The sequence below is a fragment of the Chionomys nivalis genome, chromosome 2, assembly GCF_950005125.1.
Source record: "Chionomys nivalis chromosome 2, mChiNiv1.1, whole genome shotgun sequence".
Lineage (NCBI taxonomy): Eukaryota > Metazoa > Chordata > Mammalia > Rodentia > Cricetidae > Chionomys > Chionomys nivalis.
The window spans coordinates 99,759,066-99,778,989 of NC_080087.1; the positions used below are offsets into that span (position 1 = coordinate 99,759,066).

Sequence of the window (19,924 nt, forward strand, 5' to 3'; positions counted from 1 at the left end):
AAGAGGTTATAACTAATGGGCCAGGTAGTGTTTAAAAGAATACAGTTCCTGTGTAATTATTTCTGGGCATAAGCTAGCCATGTGGGAGCTGGGGCGGCTGGAAAGCAGCCCACCGCTCCACCTATTACAGTCTATGGTCTATGTGGTCACACATTTTTAGCCACTAAGAAGTGTGGGAAAATGGCTTCTATATTATATAACTGGCCTTAAATACAGTTAGGTAGTGGTTGGTAGGTAACTCACCACTGTAGATCACAGGAATTATAGCTGGATTGGTGTTTAGCTTTCCTCTTTGGTATCCTGCAAAGTACAGTAAAGTACCATGAACACTAGTTCTAGTCTGTGGAGGTAAAGACTCCACATAGGTTCCAGTTTAATTCTCCACACTTTGTCCGTTATGTAAGTGTGGTCTGCAGCAAGAGATCTGCTCAGGAGTTTGGGAAAAACAAACTATTTCCTTTGATTCAGCCTGAATTGCTTGGGAGTTTCCATGGGGTCTCTTTGGCAAAAAATTCCATATGTCATCAATTCCCTGAACTACAGGTTTTATTGGGTAGTGAAAGATATATAGCTTGGGCTTTGTCTCATTTGTTATTTGGTGATTACATAGAGATTTCATTCATACATGTTTATATTTCAGGAAGTTTCTACTATATTATGTTACTGAATGACTTTTCAAATGCCCTGAGTATTAGCTGTCCTTCTCCATAATTCCCCCCTTAATTCTCTGTCTCCCCCTCCCAATTTGATTCTCCTACCCATGTACATCCATAACTACATATTCTGTTTCTCCTTCCCAGGTAGATCCAACCATTCTCCTAGCCACTGTCTCTACATCTAACCTCTGTGATTCTACAGATTTTAGATTGCTTGTCACTGCATTAATGTTGTAAGAGGCCACTCATTCATTACCCAGCTGCCCAGACTCACACAATAATTACACAGAAACTATACTATTTGCCATAATGTTTGGCAAATAGCTTAAGCATCCCTTTTGCTAGCTTATATCTTAAGTTAACCCATTTCTATTATTTTATACTTTACTATGAAGCCCATGGTTTGCAGTTTACAGACAGTGTTCTGGGGCCTGTCTCCAGCGAAGGCTACATGGCTTCTCTCTGACTCTGCTCTCTCTCTCTCTCTCTCTCTCTCTCTCTCTCTCTCTCTCTCTGCCTGGCTACATTCTGTTAAGCCATTGACTAAAAGCAGATTCTTTTTTTTTTTGCTGGCTAAAATTGTTTTTATTTTCTATTTTTTGGAAGAACACTGTTAATATTTTTTTATTAATTTATTTATTTATTAAAGATTTCTGTCTCTTCCCTGCCACTGCCTCCCATATCCCTCCCCCAATCAGCTTCCCCTCTCTCATCAGCCCTAAGAACAGTCAGGGTTCCCTGCCCTGTGGGGAGTCCAAGGACCTCCCACCTCCTTCTAGGTATATTAAGGTGAACATCCAAACAGCCTAGGCTCCCACAAAGCCAGTATGTGCAGTAGGATCAAAACCCAGTGCCATTGTTCTTGACTTCTCAGCAGTCCTCAGTCAGTCAGACTGCTGAGGACTGCTAAAAGCAGATTCTTTATTAACCAATGAAAGCAACTCATATACAGAAAGACTTCCCACACCATTTCCCCTTTTCTGTTTAAATAAAAAGAAAGGTTTAACTTTGGCATAGTAAAATTACATATAACAAAACAGTTATCAAGCAAGAATTATAGTTATAATATTTATTATGCTTTATATTTTTTCATAACTAAGGAAAACTATAACTATTTATTATTCAAATCCATCAAAGACTCCAGAAGAATATAATATTACCTAAATTAACAGAAGGTACATTGTAAGCAACTTCCAAAACCCCAGAATTGACAGAGACATCTTGCCATCTGGACAGTCACCCAAAATTCTTTTGAAACATTGGGGCACCCATATTTAGCCTACAGGCTCATAATATCTAGCAGATTTTTTTGAATAAACAAGAAATTTTAAGGATAGTTCCATCTATATTAGCAGTTTGTTAGTCACTTTCTTCTGTGTCCTGCAGACTCTTTCATGAAGCAGGAACCCCAAAAGATCATCTTACTTTTAGGCAAGTTCAGCAGTCATTTCTCTGGGGGTCCTGCATGTTCAGTTCATACAGAATGACATCAACCAGTCCAGGCAGAGAAGTTTCTTGCCCAAATGGCTAACCAGTGCCATAAGGAGCCTCTTGGGTGCCCATCTTCCTCTTGAAGTAATTGGTGCTGCCAGGAGCAGATGGGTCTCATTGTTGTGAAAAGTCCTGAGTTCTTAAAACATTGTAAATGCCATATTGTGAAGGTCTCTAAGGTCTCTGAATGATTTGAAGAATATCTATCTAACTAAAATATATCTTTATATATCTAGTAAAGCTAACTAACATGACTAGAAGCTTGACTATTATAGATGATTGTCTACAACCTATATTTCTTAATTATACATTTTAAAATGAGCCATACAAACACAATACACGTACAACAAAATTGACCTAAAATTCGTATCAATAAACCAACATCCATACTATTGCAAATTAGTCATCTCTATAGCATATCCCCCTTTAAATGTAAAGAAACTCAAATAATATTTGGAATTTGAGCATAGTTTTCTCTAAACTGCTTCCTACTTTTGATTGGTTGAAGTAATTTTTGGGTGTTCATGGAGACCTTTTGGGTGGTCTTGAACCATAAAACCACATTAATCTGGAAGGATTCCACAGATTCTCATCCTCTGTGGAAACAAAAGAAGAATCTCTTTTCCAAAGCAACAAATCCTTAGATCCAAATTCTAAAATCATGATTCCTTTAAAATATCTATACTGGTTTGTCTTAGCAGCCCATACAATGAAATGTCTCTCTGTGCTTAGCTCATTCACCATCAAAAAGTCGAAGAAAGCACAATAATATATATAACCTACATAATTCAGACTCTCTGTGCATTTTCCATCTTTCTGTGGTTTATTTTTCTTACTCTGTTACTTTTTCTGCATGATTTATTATCTTTACCCCTTTAATGTATGACTGTCTATACTCTTTTATATTACATTTACTGTCTCTTTATTCTTTTTCTTCTTTCTCCCAAGCCTACATACATTTTTAAAACACACCGTGACTTCTTTAGAGTTCTTCTATGTCTGAATCTGTTCTATTGTGAATCTGTCCTAGAGGGCTTTTGTTGTTGTTGTTTTTTGAGACAGGGTTTCTCTGTAGCTTAGGAGCCTGTCCTGGAACTAGCTCTTGTAGACCAGGCCTGCCTGGAACTCACAGAGATTTTAAAATGGTAAGCAGCTTGGTTACAGTAATCCTTGGTGCTGGCTCCACCTCTCTCTGCTTTTCAAAATGGCAGAGGTACCATTACTTCCAGCTGTGGGACCGCCAGAGCAGGACTCACCACATTAACTCTGAGACGGAGTATGCAACACATAAACCCTTTTTATCTGAGTAAAAACTAAATCTGCCATGCAACACACTGCGTGACCTGGAAATATCTCTATGTATGGTAGTAGGAATCTGCCATGCTCTCCTGCTTATGCATGCCTAGTAGACCTGATTTTGCTCCCATTTTGAAACTGTACTCTTTTTTTTTTTTTGCTACTGCTGAATCAGGAAGACCTCTCTTAAAGAAGCCACTAGCAAACAGAGCCAGAACCTTCATTAAACTCTGTTTTTCATTTCTAGAATTGCTTTTCAAACATTCTCAGGTTTTATGTGGATTTAACTGGCACATGTTGGAGCACCAATTTGTTGAAAAAGGCTATTTGTTTGTTTCTTGGTCACCGAGACTCGTGAAATGATCACACAGAAACTATGTTGTTTGCAATACTGTTTGGCCAATAGCTTAAGCATCCTTTGAGGTAGCTCATATCTTAAATTAACCCATTTCTATTACTTTATACTTTACTATAAGGCTCATGATTTACCCTGAAGGTTATTGCATGTCTGTCCCTGGGGGAGGCTACCTGGCTTCTGTCTGACTTTGACTACTCTCTCCCTATATATATATCTTCCAGCCTGACTATATTAAGCCATTACCTGAAAGCATATTCTTTATTAAACAATAAAAGCAACACATATACATAAAGATTTCCCAAACCACATAAACAGTTAATAACCACATATAACATATTTTTCTTCTGAGGCTGGTATTAACTCATTCAAGGTAATGTTCTTATAATTCCATCCATTTAGTTACAAATTTCATGATTATTTTACATCTGAGTAATATTCCATTGTGTCAGTATACCGTGTTTTCCTTAGCCATTCATCTATTAATGTACATCTAGGCAGTTTTCTAATTCTGCATTTATAAATAGATCAGCAATAAATATATTTGAGCAAGTGTCTTTGTAGTAGGATGTAGATACCATTGGGTATTTGCCAAGAGTATTATGGCTGGATCTTTAGGTAGATTTTTGTTTTTAGATTCATAAGGATCTGCCACACTGATTTCCACATTAGTGGTACAAGTTCATATATTTTAAATGGCGCACAATATTACCAACTGTTTCTTTTTTACAATCAAGATTTGCACATTTTCTTGTATTTTCATGCTTACTTATGGTATTATTTCTTTCCACCTGAAGAATTTCTACATCATTTCTGAAAACATTTTATTGGCGTGGGATGTTAGGTTGGATGTACCTTCTATCCAACCACTTAAAGAAGAGATTTAAACTTTCTTGTGACAAATACAAAAGACAAACCATTTAAAGAAAGATTTATTTTTGCTCATGCTTTCAAAGTGTTAGTACATTGTAGCTTGCTGCATTAGTTTTGAGTTTATGGAGAATCACTAATATGAAGCATTCATCTTATTGCATTTGGGAAGGAAAAAGGAATAAGTGAGTGCATCTGCCTGACCCTGTTTTGGTTATAATTGTTGTTTGTAAGACTTATAATGACTTTTTATATTTTATTAGAGGTTATAGATAAATTTACGTGTTTTTATTTGATCTTGACTTAGCTTTGGTTAAGTGGTTCATATAACACAGAAATCATCCATTTCTTTTAGAATATCCAGTTTTGTGGAGTACGGGTTTTGAAACTATGTCTTTATGATTCTCAGGGCTTCCTTGGTCCCTGTTGTTATGACACCCTTTAAATTTCTGATTTTATTAGTGTGGATATTGTCTCTTCTTCTTTTAGATAATCTGAATAAGGGTTTGTCTATCTTAATTTTCTCAAAGGACCAACTATTTTTTCACTGATTCTTTGCATTGTTCTCTGTTGTGGGAAGGTGTATAGTTAGCAACTACCCTCCTACTGGGGCGTGGCCTCATAGACTATTTATCTGGATGCAGAAGTGCATCAGGCCCCCTTTCCTCTCTGCTTTCCCTTGAGCCCTATTTGTTGTTCGGTTTGCTTTGGGATCTGATCTACATCCATCATTCAAGCAGAGAATCCTGACTTTGTAAGTTTTACCTTTCAATAAACATCAGTCTATTTCTTAGTTCTGAGCTACTGTGGGATTCCTTTTTTTTTAAATATATAAGTGTCCAATCTCTCTGCCTTCAGTTCTTTTTGTTTCTATTTCAGCTCTCAGTTTGATAATTTCCTGCCATCTACTCCTCTTGGGAGTATTTGCTTCTTTTTTGTTCTAGAAATCTCCGGTGTGCTGTTAGGTTGCTATTATGAGATTTTTGCAATGCTTTTATGTAGGCAATTGATGGTATTAGCTTTGCTCTTAGCATCACCTTCATTATGATCCATAAGTTTGAGTATGTATAGTCATTTTCATTGAATTCGAGGAAGCCTTTAGTTTCTATATTCCTACCTAGACCCATTCTTCATTTCGTTGAGAGTTGTTCAGTGTCCATGAGTTTGTAAGCTTACTGTTGTTGATACCCAGGTTTATTCCACAGTGATCTGATAGGATTCTTGTATCTTTTGAGACTTGATTTTTGTTTCAGTGTGTAATCAGTTTTGAAGTTCCTTGAGTTACTAAGAAGAATGTATATTATTTTGTGTTTGATTGAAATATTCTGGTAATATCTGTTAGGTCCATTTGGTGTGTAAGATATGTTAACTTTAGTCTTTTTCTGTTTAGCTTTTGTCTGGATGGCCTGTCCATTAGTGACAAAGGGGTATTGAAGTCTCTCACTATCAGTGTGTATGGGTCAATGTATATTTTAAATTAGTAGTGTCTCTTTTGTAACAGTGTATTTGCTTTTGGGAGGGACATAGGTATATAGAATTAAAGAGTTATTTTTTGATTTTTTTCCTTTGATGAATATATAGTATACTTTCCCATTGCTTTTAATTAATTTTGGTTTGAAGTTTATTTTGTTAGATATTAAAATGGTTATACCAGCTTGCTTCTTAGGTCCATTTGCCTGGAATATCTTTTTCCAACACTTTACCGTGAAATAATATCTGTCCTTAATGTTGAGGTGTGTTTCTTGCATGGAACAGAAGGATATATCATGCTTTACATTCTGTCTGTTAATCTGTGTGTGGTGGTTTCAAAGATAATGGCCACCAAAGGGAATAGTACTATTAGGAGGTATGGCATTATTGGAGTAGGTTGTTTGGTTGGAGGAAGTATGTCACTATGGGGCATAGGCTTTGATGACATTTTCTTAAGCTTCACTTAGTGTGACAGTCAGTCAACTTTCTGCTGCCTGCAAGATTTAACACTCTCAGATCAGCAGCACATCTACCTGCATGCTACCATGCTCTCCTCCATGACCACAATTGACTGAACCTCATAAACTCTAAGTGAGTCACCCTCAATTAAATGTTATCTCTATAAGAGTTGCCATGGCCATGGTGAATGAGTGAAAACACTAAGACAGAAGTTAGTACCAGGAGTTGGGGTGGGGGCATAGCTGTGAAAAACCCGACCATGTGTTTGTTTGGAGAAATTTTCACTTTAGTACATTGGATTTGAAAAGAAGTAGAATGCTTTAAACATGCTTAATGAGGCATACTAGTAGGAACATGGATGGCAATAGTCCTTATAATGATTGAAATGTTGGGAGCTTGCTATAGAGGTTTCAGAGAAGAACTTTAGTATGTTGCCTACAAATCAATGATTTCTGTGATACATTGGTGAAGAAAAATGACGCCTTTTTGCCCTTATCTGAAGAGTCTGTCTGAGATTAGGGTGAAGAGTTTTGGATTAATTCCCATGGCATAAAAAAAAAAGTCTCAAAACATCCTAGTATAGACTCTGCCTTGTGATTTTTAGTGATAACTCAAATGAAGGAGTATTATGAAAAAGATTAAATTGAGCAGGATAAGTTACAAAATGTAAATTTTGAGGAGAAAAAGAGCACCAGGATGTAGAATAGGGCAAAATGTTATATTCAAGGACATAAATGGAGTAATAAATGAAATAAAGGGAGTTGTGACCTCAGAGCAAGATTCTACAGCAGCTAAGTTTCCAACTTGTGGAATGGAATTAAACAAAACTTCAAAGCCAAGTGTGCTAGTACACTCCTTTAATCTCAGTACTGGGAAGGCAGAGACTGGAACATCTCTGAGACAGAGGTCAGTCTGATGTAAAGATCAAGTTCAAGGATAGCCAAACTGAGGCAATAAAGGAAAACTGAAAGCTTGTGAAGATGCAATTAGTCAAGGTGGACATGTTCCAGCTCAAGTAAGCAGCAGAATTTGGCAGCTTTGTCCTTGTGGTTCTGGCTTTAGAGTTAAGGATAGAGGAAACAGATTACAAAAGTAGCCTCTGTGCCTAAGGACAGTTTCTGAGGTCAGGCATGTATCAGGGGTGTTTCCTTCAACTGCTCTCTCACACACACCTTGGCTTCCTTTGAAGGATTTATACAGTTCCTCCAATTGTTTGTGCTTTACTGAATTTCTTTAAGATATTCATTCATTTCCTCCTTAAGAATCCTCTATAATCTACATCTATCTAGTAGGTTTTATGGTATTTTTCTTATGCTTCATATATGTTGGAATATTCAGGGCCTGCTATGGTAAGATAGTTTGACTCTGGAAGTTACTGTGTTCTGATGTTGGCCTCTAAGCCTCTGGGGTTGGTTTAATTTTATGTCTAGGTACTGATATCTGGGTTTGTCTTCATTGAGAGGGTGTTTTTTCCCTTGATTTCAGATTTTTCTTTGGATTTTTAGTATATTGACTGTCTGTTGGCTGTTTTAATGGCCTGCTCAGTTGATTTTTTTTAATTTAATTTAGGTCAGATGCCCTAGAACTGGAGTTACAGACAGTTGTGAGCTGCCATGTGGGTGCTGGGAATTGAACTCAGGACCTCTGGAAGAGCAGTCTGTGCTCTTAAACACTAAGCCATCTCTCCAGCCCCTCAGATGATTTTTTTCCCCACTGGGAATGCTTTCTGGTGTTGGAGACTTCAGGAAGAGGAGGCTGGAAGAGGGTGGTCTATTGCAGTGCTAGGAGTGACCTGAGAATTGGATGTGGAATCACATAGAGTGTTGGGGAATATCCAGGAATAGTCCACCTGGTCTTCTGGCAGGAAATGCCTATTCTTTTCTAATATGTTTAAAAGATTATTTATATTGATCTGTTTACCAGTTATTAATTGATTTTATTCTAGAGTGCTCACTTTGCTGCTACACCTATTTTCTGAAATTTAATTTACTTTTAGATTATGATGGTATGATTTCACAAAACCCAAATATCTAGCAATATTACACATATTTTATTCTTTTACTTGTAGTTTCTAATACATGCACTTTTCTTGCTACTAACTCCACCAGCTATATCTAGAAATACATTTCTGATAAAGAGAAGAAAATAAGTCAGTCATGAAGCAATACAAAATGCTTAAAATGAACTATGGTGAGTTCTCTTCTTTGGAGACCTTGCTTGCTTGAGATGGACTGCAGACATTGATTAGCTTGCTTAGGTTCTTATAAATAAAAGCATATTGGTGTCTGTTTTTTGATAAGATTTTGATTAATATGATCTCTTTAGTATTCAGTTCTCACCCAAGTTCTAGCCTTTCAGGTAGTTCCTCATCTTCATTCCCATATGTTTCTGATTTGTATATCTCATCATTTGACTTCATTTTCCACGTATTTATCCTACCCTGCCCTCTAAAAACAGAGTTTCCTGTCCAAGCACTACTTCCTTTTCCATCTCATTTTCTGACTAATGTCTACTCCTCCTGCTTACTTCACATTAAGGTGGCCCTGAAAAGGTAGCTTTCTTATTGTTTCCATGACAATTTAGGGCACATTCCATCCTCCTTCTCCTAAGTACCTCTCACTGAGATTTTTCTCAGCAGAATGGACTTCTATTGCATCTCCTTCTTTCCTTCAGGTTCATGTTTGAGCCATTTCCTCCCATCCCTGCAGAGGGTTTAGAGCTTGAGTTACTGATGCATTTCTTTCATCTGATGCTAATATATGGACTTCTTATTTTTTTTAAACTTTATAGAGTATAACATTGTGAAATCTTGCCAGGTGACAATTAAACTTTGTGTTTTCAGTCACCTTATTTTTTATGCTTTGGAGACAATTACTGCACTGCATCTTGGTTCTTCGGATCTGTTCAGTATGCTTATTTACATTGTTTCTGCCCCAGAAGTCAATCATATTGTTAGAGGCCTATAAAGGGATCCTTTGATCACATCAGAAATATAGAAAAGAGAAGTCAAATCAATATTCTATTTTCTTGTCTTCTGCTGCTGCCTCTCTGGAATGAAGATTTTCTCTTCTCTTAGTAAAACTTTTTCTGTGATTTTCTTGCTTTTTTTCCAGGTAATTATACAGAGATTCCAGAAAAGTCTTTCATATCTACTTTCTACATAATGACCTATAGGATTATTTTACTTATTTTTTGTTACATAATGCATTCCATCAGCACTGGATTTTGTTGTTCTTTATATTTCATGATGTATATAAACTTGTATCTTTGTCTTGGTATTTCAGTAATCTCAGCAACGAGAATGACTTCTAAGAATAAATACGAAAGTTCCCAAAACTACTGTTGCATTGCCAACATCTGTACAACTTAATATCTCATTCCATTGTGTTTTTTGTGGGTTTTTTTTTTTTTGATATTTTGAGGCAGTGTTTCTCAATGTAGCCCTGTCTGTTCTGAAACGCACTTTGCTGACAGGAGTGGTCCCATACTCACAGTAAACCTGCCTTTGCCTCCTAAGTACTGGGATCAAAGGTGTGCACTGTCAAAACCTGGCTCTACCTTAGTTTTTCGTTTTCTGATTCTTTCACATCCTTTCTGCTCTAACCCTTGCTGTGTTTGGTCACTGAACTTGTTAAGTATATTTGAGCTCACTGCCTTTATGATTGACTGTTTTTATTCTCTTATCTGTAACATATTTCTATTAACTAGAACCATATGATCTTTAAATTTCATCTGAAATAGTACTCCATCATTTGTGCATTCTCTAATCCTGCTAAGTACAGAAGTATTTGTATAAACACTGCCTGCAATTTTGCCTTGCCTTTTTTCTTCATAGTAGCCACATAATATTACATAAAACCTTTTCTTTTCTGTTGTATAATTGTTTGCCTTCCTAAGGAGAATGTTCTGTAAATGGCAAACAAATATCTGTTGTATTCTTTACAATATATCCTCAGTTTAAACTGTTGTTTGACATACAGGCATTTAAAAACTTTGACAGAAATATAATCTTAGCTTGTTTGGTTTTATATTTATGTTATTTAACATGTCTATTAATTCATCAACTAGGCTGATACAGTTTTATACTCTTATTTTCTTAACCCCTCAGGCCCAGGGCATTTTTAACTTTTATTTTCTAGCTCAAGACATTTTAAATGGTCTAATAAATTCCTATATAATCTCTTCATCTCTGTGGTGGTTTGAATTTATTTGACCCCCATAGGTTCTTAGGAAGTTGAGTGTAAGGTGCTGTGGCCTTGCTGGAAGAAGTATGTCATTGTGGGGGCCAGCTTTGAGGTCTCATATACTCAAACTACCCCAGTGTGGGACTCAGTTCACCTCCTTTAGTCTGAGGATCAAAATGGGGAACACTTAACTCCTTCTCTAGAACCATGTCTTCCTGTGTGTTGCAATGTTTCACAATGACGAATATGAACTAATGGTCATCGTATCTCTCCACAGTAAGAAACCCCTAAGACAATCTCCACTGTGTAAGAATTTCTGACGTATGTGTGTGTGTGTGTGTGTGTGTGTGTGTGTTTGTGTGTGCACTTCTGCCTCTCCAGTGCTGGGATTACAGTCGCTGTTCTGTATACTCCTGAAAATATTTAATCTCAGAAACAATGTGTCTACTCTGCTTAAAAAAATAAACGCTGCCATGACTATACACAAAAGAAATTATGAACATGGTTACACAGTCTTTCATATTTAGAGTATTGTCTATATTTCAAATCTTAGCTATTTAATTTATTCATTACATACCTTTATTTGTGCTTAATCTATCATCATATCCAATGATAAAAAGCATAAAATGATTATTATTTCTTAAATGTAGCACTGTCCTCATTTACAAGAATTTTATGCCCACAAAAACATATGCATAAAATAATACATTGACATTTAAAATATTATACATTTTATAACTAATATTGCATTTCTAAATAATGTATGGCAGGTATAACATGAGTATATTTATTAAAACTAGGCCACATAATCTGGATGTGATTGCAAATGTCTTTAATCCAGTACTTTTGAAGACGAGGCAAACAGATCTCTGTGAGTTCCAGACCAGCCAGGGCTATATAGTGAGACCCTATCTATGGAATGCTGAGAGCAGGAAAATATTCTTCTCCATGGAAAAGCACACCAACTGGTTATCCAATACCAAAATGTCAACCCTAAAAGCATATATACAAATAATATTATACAGGTTGAGCAACTTGCATTAAAATAAGAGGCTATGAATTTGAAAGGGGACACATAGAAAGCATTGGAATGGAGAAAGGAAGGGGGAAAGTCATCATTATATTTTAATATCACTAAATTAAAAAAATATTAACATAAAAACAATCAAAACTCTGTACAGTCTCCCTTTAAATATTTATTTAATTTTTATTTTAATAATACTAAAGCTATTATCTCCTCTCTGTTTCTGAAATACTGTATTTATGTTCAATATTTACAGACATACTACAATTGCTCTTGCATTAAGGAAGGCCTGGAAACTTCAGATTCCGACGGTCATTTTATTGATGCCACTTCTGGAAAATGTAGTACCAAATGTGACTCATTACCCTTGTTTTTTGCTTTTTTCTTTTCTTCGGTTGTTTTTGCTAATTTGTCTAATGTATCTGTCAACTTGTCTCTTCTCCAGTAAGTATGTAATTTTCATAATTATTATTTACTTAATACAAAAGAAGGATATATTTAGAAATAGTTCAGATTATTAAAGGAAATGATATCTTGTGATTTATAGCTGTAAATATAAAGATAAAATATATTGTTAAAATTCATGTGTAGGTATAATTTTTCTTTTTAAATTTTTTTTATTATTAGCCTAATATATAAATGTTACATTTGGTCTCAAATTAATCTTAAAATAAGTGTAAAGTTTTGGAATTTCATATATTACTTTCAAATTTTGTAGAAAATATAGGTATCTGTTCACCTGTAACAAACTAAACTTACATTTATTTTGTTTAACACAAATGAAAAATCCATAAACAGGAAATTTTCAATTGTAACCTATTTTAGTGTAAAGTTCCTTCACTGGTCTGGGTGTTTAATCCAGTTCTACATTAAAATCATGACTATGAGGAAACATTAGATTCATCCACAGAAGAACACAGTAACTTTTACAATTTTAACTTATTATTCTAAATTGAGCCCATATTTTCATCCATGTGTTCTTCCAGAATAGTTTAAATCTCCCTAACATTGATTTTTTTATCTAGGAACAGATTAAAAGGGCATATTCTGAAACTTTTTCTTGTAAAAAAGAGGTTAACAACTGTATTTGAACCCTAACTGTCATGTAAGATCTGAATAACAAAATAACAAAAATATAGCTTGTTTCTGGCATGATTTCAATTAGCTGTGGAGTTAAGGTAGAGACAGAAATGTGTAGACTATCCTAACAAGTGTATGGTTCTGATGGAAGAAAAGGCCTGATGGAGAATAAGAAGGAGCTAGAGGGAAGGAAAAATAGAGGTGGGTTTGATCAAAACTTATTATATGAAGAGTGGAATTCTCTATAAAAGAAAAGCAAAATTGATGAGATATATGTTGTTTTATTTTTTCTATGTAGTTCCATCATTTTGCTTTATTTTCTGAACAAGGTCTTCTTATACAACCTAAGCTACCCTCAAACACGTCATCCTCTGTTTCTGCCACTCCCTTGATGGGCTTTACAATGAGATAGACATCTTTTAGGGTAGATTGAAGAGAGTAAGGATAATGGAGCTAAAAGAGGAAATTGGCGAAAAGAAAATGAGAGTGTAATGATAATGTTTATAGAAAATATGATAGAGCATATTCAGGAAGTACTTAGCTTTCTAAATACTAGACTAGAGTTATAGAATCATATTCAGTCTTCCCATTTGTGCATCTAAAAGAATGATAGTTCTGATAACTAATGTATAAAATCAGACAAAGATAAAATGCAAAATAAGCCATGCTTGAATTGATAAAATGCCCCAGAGTGTATAGAAACTTTTTACCATGTCTGAGGACCTGTATTCAATCCTTCGAATTTACATGGCAGAAAAAAAATAACAGTTCTTGAAAATTTTCCTTTGACTCCTGAAACATCTCCTCTCTAACCCCCTCTTGTGCATGCACACACATATACACAGAAATTTTTAGAAAATTATGAATATGACTTCTTTAAAGATGGTTTGAAATATACAAGCCAAATGTCTTTTTCAACCCTCTCCCAAAGTCCCCATGCTCCCAATTTACTCAGGAGATCTTGTCTTTTTCTACTTCCCATGTATATTAGATCTATGTATGTCTCTCTTAGGGTTCTCATTATTATCTAGGCTCTCTGGGATTGTGATTTGTGGGCTGGTTTTCTTTGCATTATGTTTAAAAGCAACTTGTGAGTGAGTACACGTGATTGTCTTTCTGGGTTTGGGTTACCTCACTCAAAATGATGTTTTCTAGATCCATCCATTTGCTTGCAAAATTCAAGATATCGTTATTTTTTTCTGCTGTATAGTACTCCATTGTGTAAATGTACCACATTTTCCTTATCCATTATTCAGTCAAGAGGCATTTAGGCTGTTTCCAGGTTTTGGCAATGACAGACAATGCTGCTATGAACATAGTTGAGCACATATCTTTGTGGCATGATTGAGCATCCTTTGGATATATACCCAAAAGTGGTATTACTAATTCTTGATGAAGGTGGTTTCCTAATTTTCTGAGAAATTGCCATACTGACATCCAAAGAGGCTGTACCAGCTTGCATTCCCACCAATAATGCAGGAGTGTTCCCTTTACTCTTCAACCTCCCCTGCATAAGGTGTCTTCAGTGTTTTTGATCTTGACCATTCTTACAGGTGTAAGATGGAATCTCAGAGTTGTTTTGATTTTCATTTCTCTGATGACTACAGATGTTGAATATTTCCTTAAACATCTTTCAGCCATTTTAGATTCCTCTGTTGAGAGTTCTCCTTTTAGGTCTGTACTCCATTTATTTTATTGGATTGTTCTTTTGATAAGCAATTTCTTTGAGTTCTTTGTATATTTTGGAGATCAGACCTCTGCCTGTTGTGGGGTTAGTGAAGATCTTTTCTCATTCTGTAGGCTGTCATTTTGTCTTATTTACCGTGTTCTTTGCTTTAAAAGCTTTTCAGTTCCAGGAAGTCCCATTTATTAATTGTTTCTCTCAGTGTCTGTGCTACTGGGGTTATATTTAGGAAGTGGTCTTCTGTGCCAATGTGCTCAAGTGTACTTTCCAATTTTTCTTCTGTGAAGTTCAGTGTGGCTGGCTTTATGTTGAGGTCTTTGGTCCATTTGGACTTGAGTTTTGTGTGTCGTGATAGGTATTAATATATTTTCATTCTTCTACATGTTGATTTCCAGTTATGCCAGCACCATTTAAGAATATGCTTTCTTTTTTCCATTTGATATTTTTTTGCTTCTTTATAAAAAATCAGGTGTTTGAAGGTGTGTTTGAAGATCTAGTCCAGATCTTCAATTAGGTTCCATTGGTCCTCTTGTCTGCTTTTATGCCAATACCAGGCTGTTTTCTGTACTGTAGCTCTGTGGTAGAGTCTGAAGTCAGTGATTGTGATGTTTCCAGAAGTTCTTTTATTGTACAGAATTGTTCCTGCTATCCTGGGTTTTTTTGCTATTCCATATAAAGTTGAGTACTGTTTTGAGGTCTGTAAAGAATTTTTGCTAGGATTTTGATGGGCATTGCATTGAATCTGTAGAGTACTTTTGGTAAGATTTCCACTTTTACTATGTTAATTCTACCTACACAAGAGCATGAGAGATCTTTCCACTTCCTGGTGTTTTCTTCAATTTATTTCTTCAAAGATTTAACATTCTTGTCATACAAGTCTTCCACTTGTTTGGTTAGAATTACTCCAAGATATTTTATGCTATTTGTGGCTATTGTGAAGGGTGATGTTTCTCTGATTTTTTTCTCAGCTCATTTATCATCTATGTACAGGAGGGCTACTGATTTTTTTGAGTTAATATTGCATCATGCTACATTACTGAAAGTGTTTATGAGTTGTAGCAGTTCCTTGGTATAATTTTTAAGGTCGCTAATGTAAACTATTGTATCATCAGCAAATAGTGAGAGTTTGACTTCTTTTCCGAATTGTATCCCCTTGATCTCCTTTTGGTATCTTATTGCTCTAGCTCAGACCTCAGGAATTATATTGAATAGCTTTGGAGAGAGTGGAAAACTTTGTCTTGTTCATGATTTCAGTGGGATTGCTAGGAGTTTCTCTCCATTTAGTTTGATTGTTGCTGTTGACTTGCTTTATATTGCCTGTATTATGTTTAGCTATGTTCCTTGTATACCTGCTATCTCCAAGACCTTCATCATGAAGGGATGTTGCCTTTTGTCAAAAGCTTTTTCAGCATCTAATGAGATAATCATGTGGTTTTTATTTTTCAATTTTTTAATATGAATTACACTGACAGATTTTCGTGTGGTGAACCATTCCTGCATCTCTGGGATGAAGCTGACTTGATCATGGTGGATGATGGTTCTGATGTGTTCTTGGATTTGCTTTGCCAGTATTTTATTTACTATTTTTGCATCAATGTTCATGAGTGAGATTGGTCTGTACTTCTCTTTCTTAGTAATGTATTTATGTAGTTTGGGTATCTGGGTAATTGTAGCTTCATAAAAAGAGTTTGGTAATCTTCCTACTGTTTCTATTGTTTGGAATAATTTGAGAAGTGTTTGTATTTATTCTTTGAAAATCTTGTAGGATTCTGAGCTGAAACCATCTAATACTGGATTTTTTTTTGGTTGGGAGACTTTTGATGACTGTTTCTGTTTCTTCAGCAGTTTAATTTAGGTCTGTTTAATTTGCTTATGTGGTCTTAATTTAATTTTGGTATGTGTTATTTATCCAGAAATTTGTCCATTTACTTTATTTTACAATTTTGTTGAGTATGGATTTTTGAAATATGACCTGATGATTCTCTATATTTCCTCTATGTCTGTTGTTATGCCCCCTTTTCATTTCTGATTTTGTTAATTTGGATATTTTCTCTCTGCCTTTTGGTTAGTGTGGTTAGAGGTTTGTCTATTTTGTTGATTTTCTCGAAGAACCAACTCTTTCTTTCATTGATTCTTTGTATTGTTTTCTTTGTTTCTATTTTGTTGATTTCAGCTCTCAATTTGGTTATTTCCTGATGCCCAGTTTCTTGTTGAGTTTCCTTTTTTTTTTTTGTTCTAACATTTTCAAATGTTCTGTTAATTCACTAGTGTGGGATTTTCCCAGCTTCTTTATGTAGGCATTTAATGCTATGAATTTTCCTCTTAACACTGCTTTCATTGTATCCTATAAATTTGGGTATTTTGTGTGGTCATTTTCATTGTATTTTAAGAAGCCTTTAATTTCTCCCTTTATTGCTTCCTTGACCCATTGATGATTCAGGTGAGTATTGTTTAATTTCCATGTGTTTGTGGGCTTTCTGACATTGGTATTGCGGTTGAATTCTAGTTTTAAGCCATGGTGATCTGATAAGATACACAGGGTAATTTCAATTTTTTTGTATATGTTGAGGTTCATTTTGTTACTTGTATGTGGTCAGTTTTTGAAAAGGTTTCATGAGGTGCTAAGAAAGTATATTCTTTTATGTTTGGATGGAATATTCTATAGATGTCTGTTAAGTCCATTTGAGTCATAACATCTATTAGTTTCCTTATTTCTCTGTTAATTTTTTTGTCAGACCGGCCTGTCCAGTGGTGAGAGGGGAGTGTTGAAGTCTCCCTCTGTTATTAGTGTGTAGGGCTTAATATATGATTTAAGCTTTAGAAGTGTTTCTTTTATGTATGAGGGTGCCTTTGTATTTGAGCCATAGATGTTCAGTATTGAGATTTCCTCTTGATGCGTTTTTCCTATGAATATTATGAAATGTCCTTCCTTGCCTATTTTTATTGATTTTAGTTTGAAGTTTATTTTGTTAGCTATTAGGAGAGCTACACCAGCTAGTTTCTTAGGTCCATTTGAGTAGAATGTTTTTCCCAACCATTTACTCTGAGGCAAAGTCTGTCTTTGAGGTTGAGATGTTTTTCTTGTATGCAGCAGAAAGAAGAATTCTATTTTTGTATCCAATCTGTTAGCCTGTGCCTTTTTTTTGTTAGATTATTTATTTTTTTTGCATTTTTTTATTTTATTTTATATTAATTAATTTATTTAATTATTAAAGATTTCTGCCTCTTCCCCGCCACCACCTCCCATTCCCTCCCCCTCCCCCAATCAAGTCTTCCTCCCTCCTCAGCCCAAAGAGCAAGCAGGTTTCTCTGCCCTGTGGGAGGTCCAAGGACCACCCACCTCTATCCAGGTCTATTAAGGTGAGCATCCAAACTACCTGGGCTCCCACAAAGCCATTACATGCAATAGGAACAAGAACCCATTGCCATTGTTCTTCAGTTCTCAGTAGTCCTCATTGTCCATTATGTTCAGCGAGACCGGTTTTGTCCCATGCTTTTTCAGCCCCCGGCCAGCTGGCCTTGGTGAGTTCCCGATAGAACATCCTATTGGTAAGTTGAGTCCATTTATATTAAGGGATATTAATGACCAGTGATTGCTATCTCCTGTTAATTTAGTTTTCATTGTTGGTGATGTTACTTTGTGTGTTTATCCCTTCTTCGGGATTTGCTGCTATGAAATCATCAATTGTGTGTGGTTTTGTTGATGTAGCCAACATCTTTGGGTTGGAGTTTTCCTTCTAGTATTTTGTGTAGGGCTGGGTTTGTAGCTAGGTATTGGTTAAATCTGGTTTTGTCATGAAATATCTTGCTTTGTCCTTCTATGGTAATTGAAAGTTTTGCTGGGTATAGTAGTCTGTGCTGGGATCCATGGTCTCTTAATGTCTGCATAATACTTGTCCACGACCTTCTGGCTTGACCTTCTAGCTTTCATTGTATCCAATGAAAAGTCAGGTGTAATTCTGATAGGTCTGCCATTATATGTTACTTGGTCTTTTTCCTTTGCAGCTCTTAATATTCTTTTTTTTTTATTTTGTATGTTTAGTGTTTTGATTATTATGTGGTGAGTGGAATTCTTTTTTTTTTTTTTGATCCAGTTAGTTTGGTGTTCTGTAAGCTTCTTTTATCTTCATAGGCATATCTTTATTTAGGTTGGGAAAGCTTTCTTCTATGATTTTGTCAAATATATTTCTGTGCTTTTGAGTTGAACTTCTCTTTCTTCTATACCTATTATTCTTTGGTTTGGCCTTCTCATGGTGTCCCATATTTCCTGGATATTTTGGGTTAAGCTTTCATTAGATTTAATGTTTTCTTTGACTGATGAGTCTGTTTCCTCAATTATATCTTCAGCAATTTGTAGCAATAAGGCAAGCAGGCCTGCTTTTCATCCCACCCAGCTCCCGCACGGCTGGCTAGCTTTACACCTGAAATAACAACACACAAATTTTATTCATTTAAACACTACCTGGCACATTATATCTAGCTTCTTCTTGGCTTCTCATATCTTGCTTTAACCCATATCTAGTAATCTGTGTATCACCACGGGGTCATGTCTTACCGTGAAGATTCTAACCCATGTCCATCTTGGGCCGGAGCTTTATGGCGTCTGCCTGACTCTGCTTTCTTCCTCCCAGGATTCTGTTCTGTCTTCCCCACCTACCTATGTTCTGACCTATCAGGCCAAGCAGTTTTCTTTATTAATTAACCAATGAAAGCAACAGATAGATAAAAGACACTCCTACATCAGCAATTGAGATTCTCTCTTCCATCTCTTGTATTCTGTTGTCCATGCTTCCATTTGTGGTTCCTGATCATTTTCTCATGATTTCTGTTTCTATAAATCCCTTGGCTTATGTTTTCTTTATTGTTTCTGTTTCAGTTTTCAAATCTTGAATAGTTTCTTTCATATGTTTGATTGCTTTTTCTTGGTTTTCTTTAAGGGATTGCTGATGTCTTCCAATTGTTTGTTTGTCTTTTCCTCCATTTTTTGATGGAATTTCTCATTTCCTTTTTAAGTGTTTCAAACATTCTCCTGAAGTTATTTTTTGATCATTGTCTTCTGCTTCATCTACATTTGGTTGTTCAAGCCTTGTTGTTGTAGGGTATTTAGGTTTTACTGGTGTCGTGTTGCTCTTTGTGGTGTTGCATGTTTTCTTACCTTTTCTATTCATCTTTTCTTCTAATAGGTATGGTTGGGCTGTCTGTGATTCTGCTGATTTATCTTCTAGGTGCCAGTGAATCCAAGGCTCAGATGGTTGTCAGTGATGTGGTTCTAGTTATCCTGTTGGTCACTTGATGTTCCTGGAGGTTGCTCAGCATTCCCTGGCTTTGCTTCTGCTCCCTTGGAGTTTGCTGTCT

At 35.7% G+C, this 19,924-nt stretch overlaps 1 protein-coding gene across 1 annotated transcript in view; it reads left to right on the plus strand.

Annotated features, from left to right (window-relative positions):
* The window catches only part of LOC130869261 (solute carrier organic anion transporter family member 6C1-like), a 113,985-nt gene that overhangs the window by 53,962 nt on the left and 40,099 nt on the right, over positions 1-19,924 (plus strand). Inside the window, exon 10 of the mRNA XM_057761266.1 lies at positions 12,062-12,249. Coding sequence (XP_057617249.1) covers positions 12,062-12,249 — 188 coding nt within the window. The remainder of the gene's footprint in view (positions 1-12,061; positions 12,250-19,924) is intronic.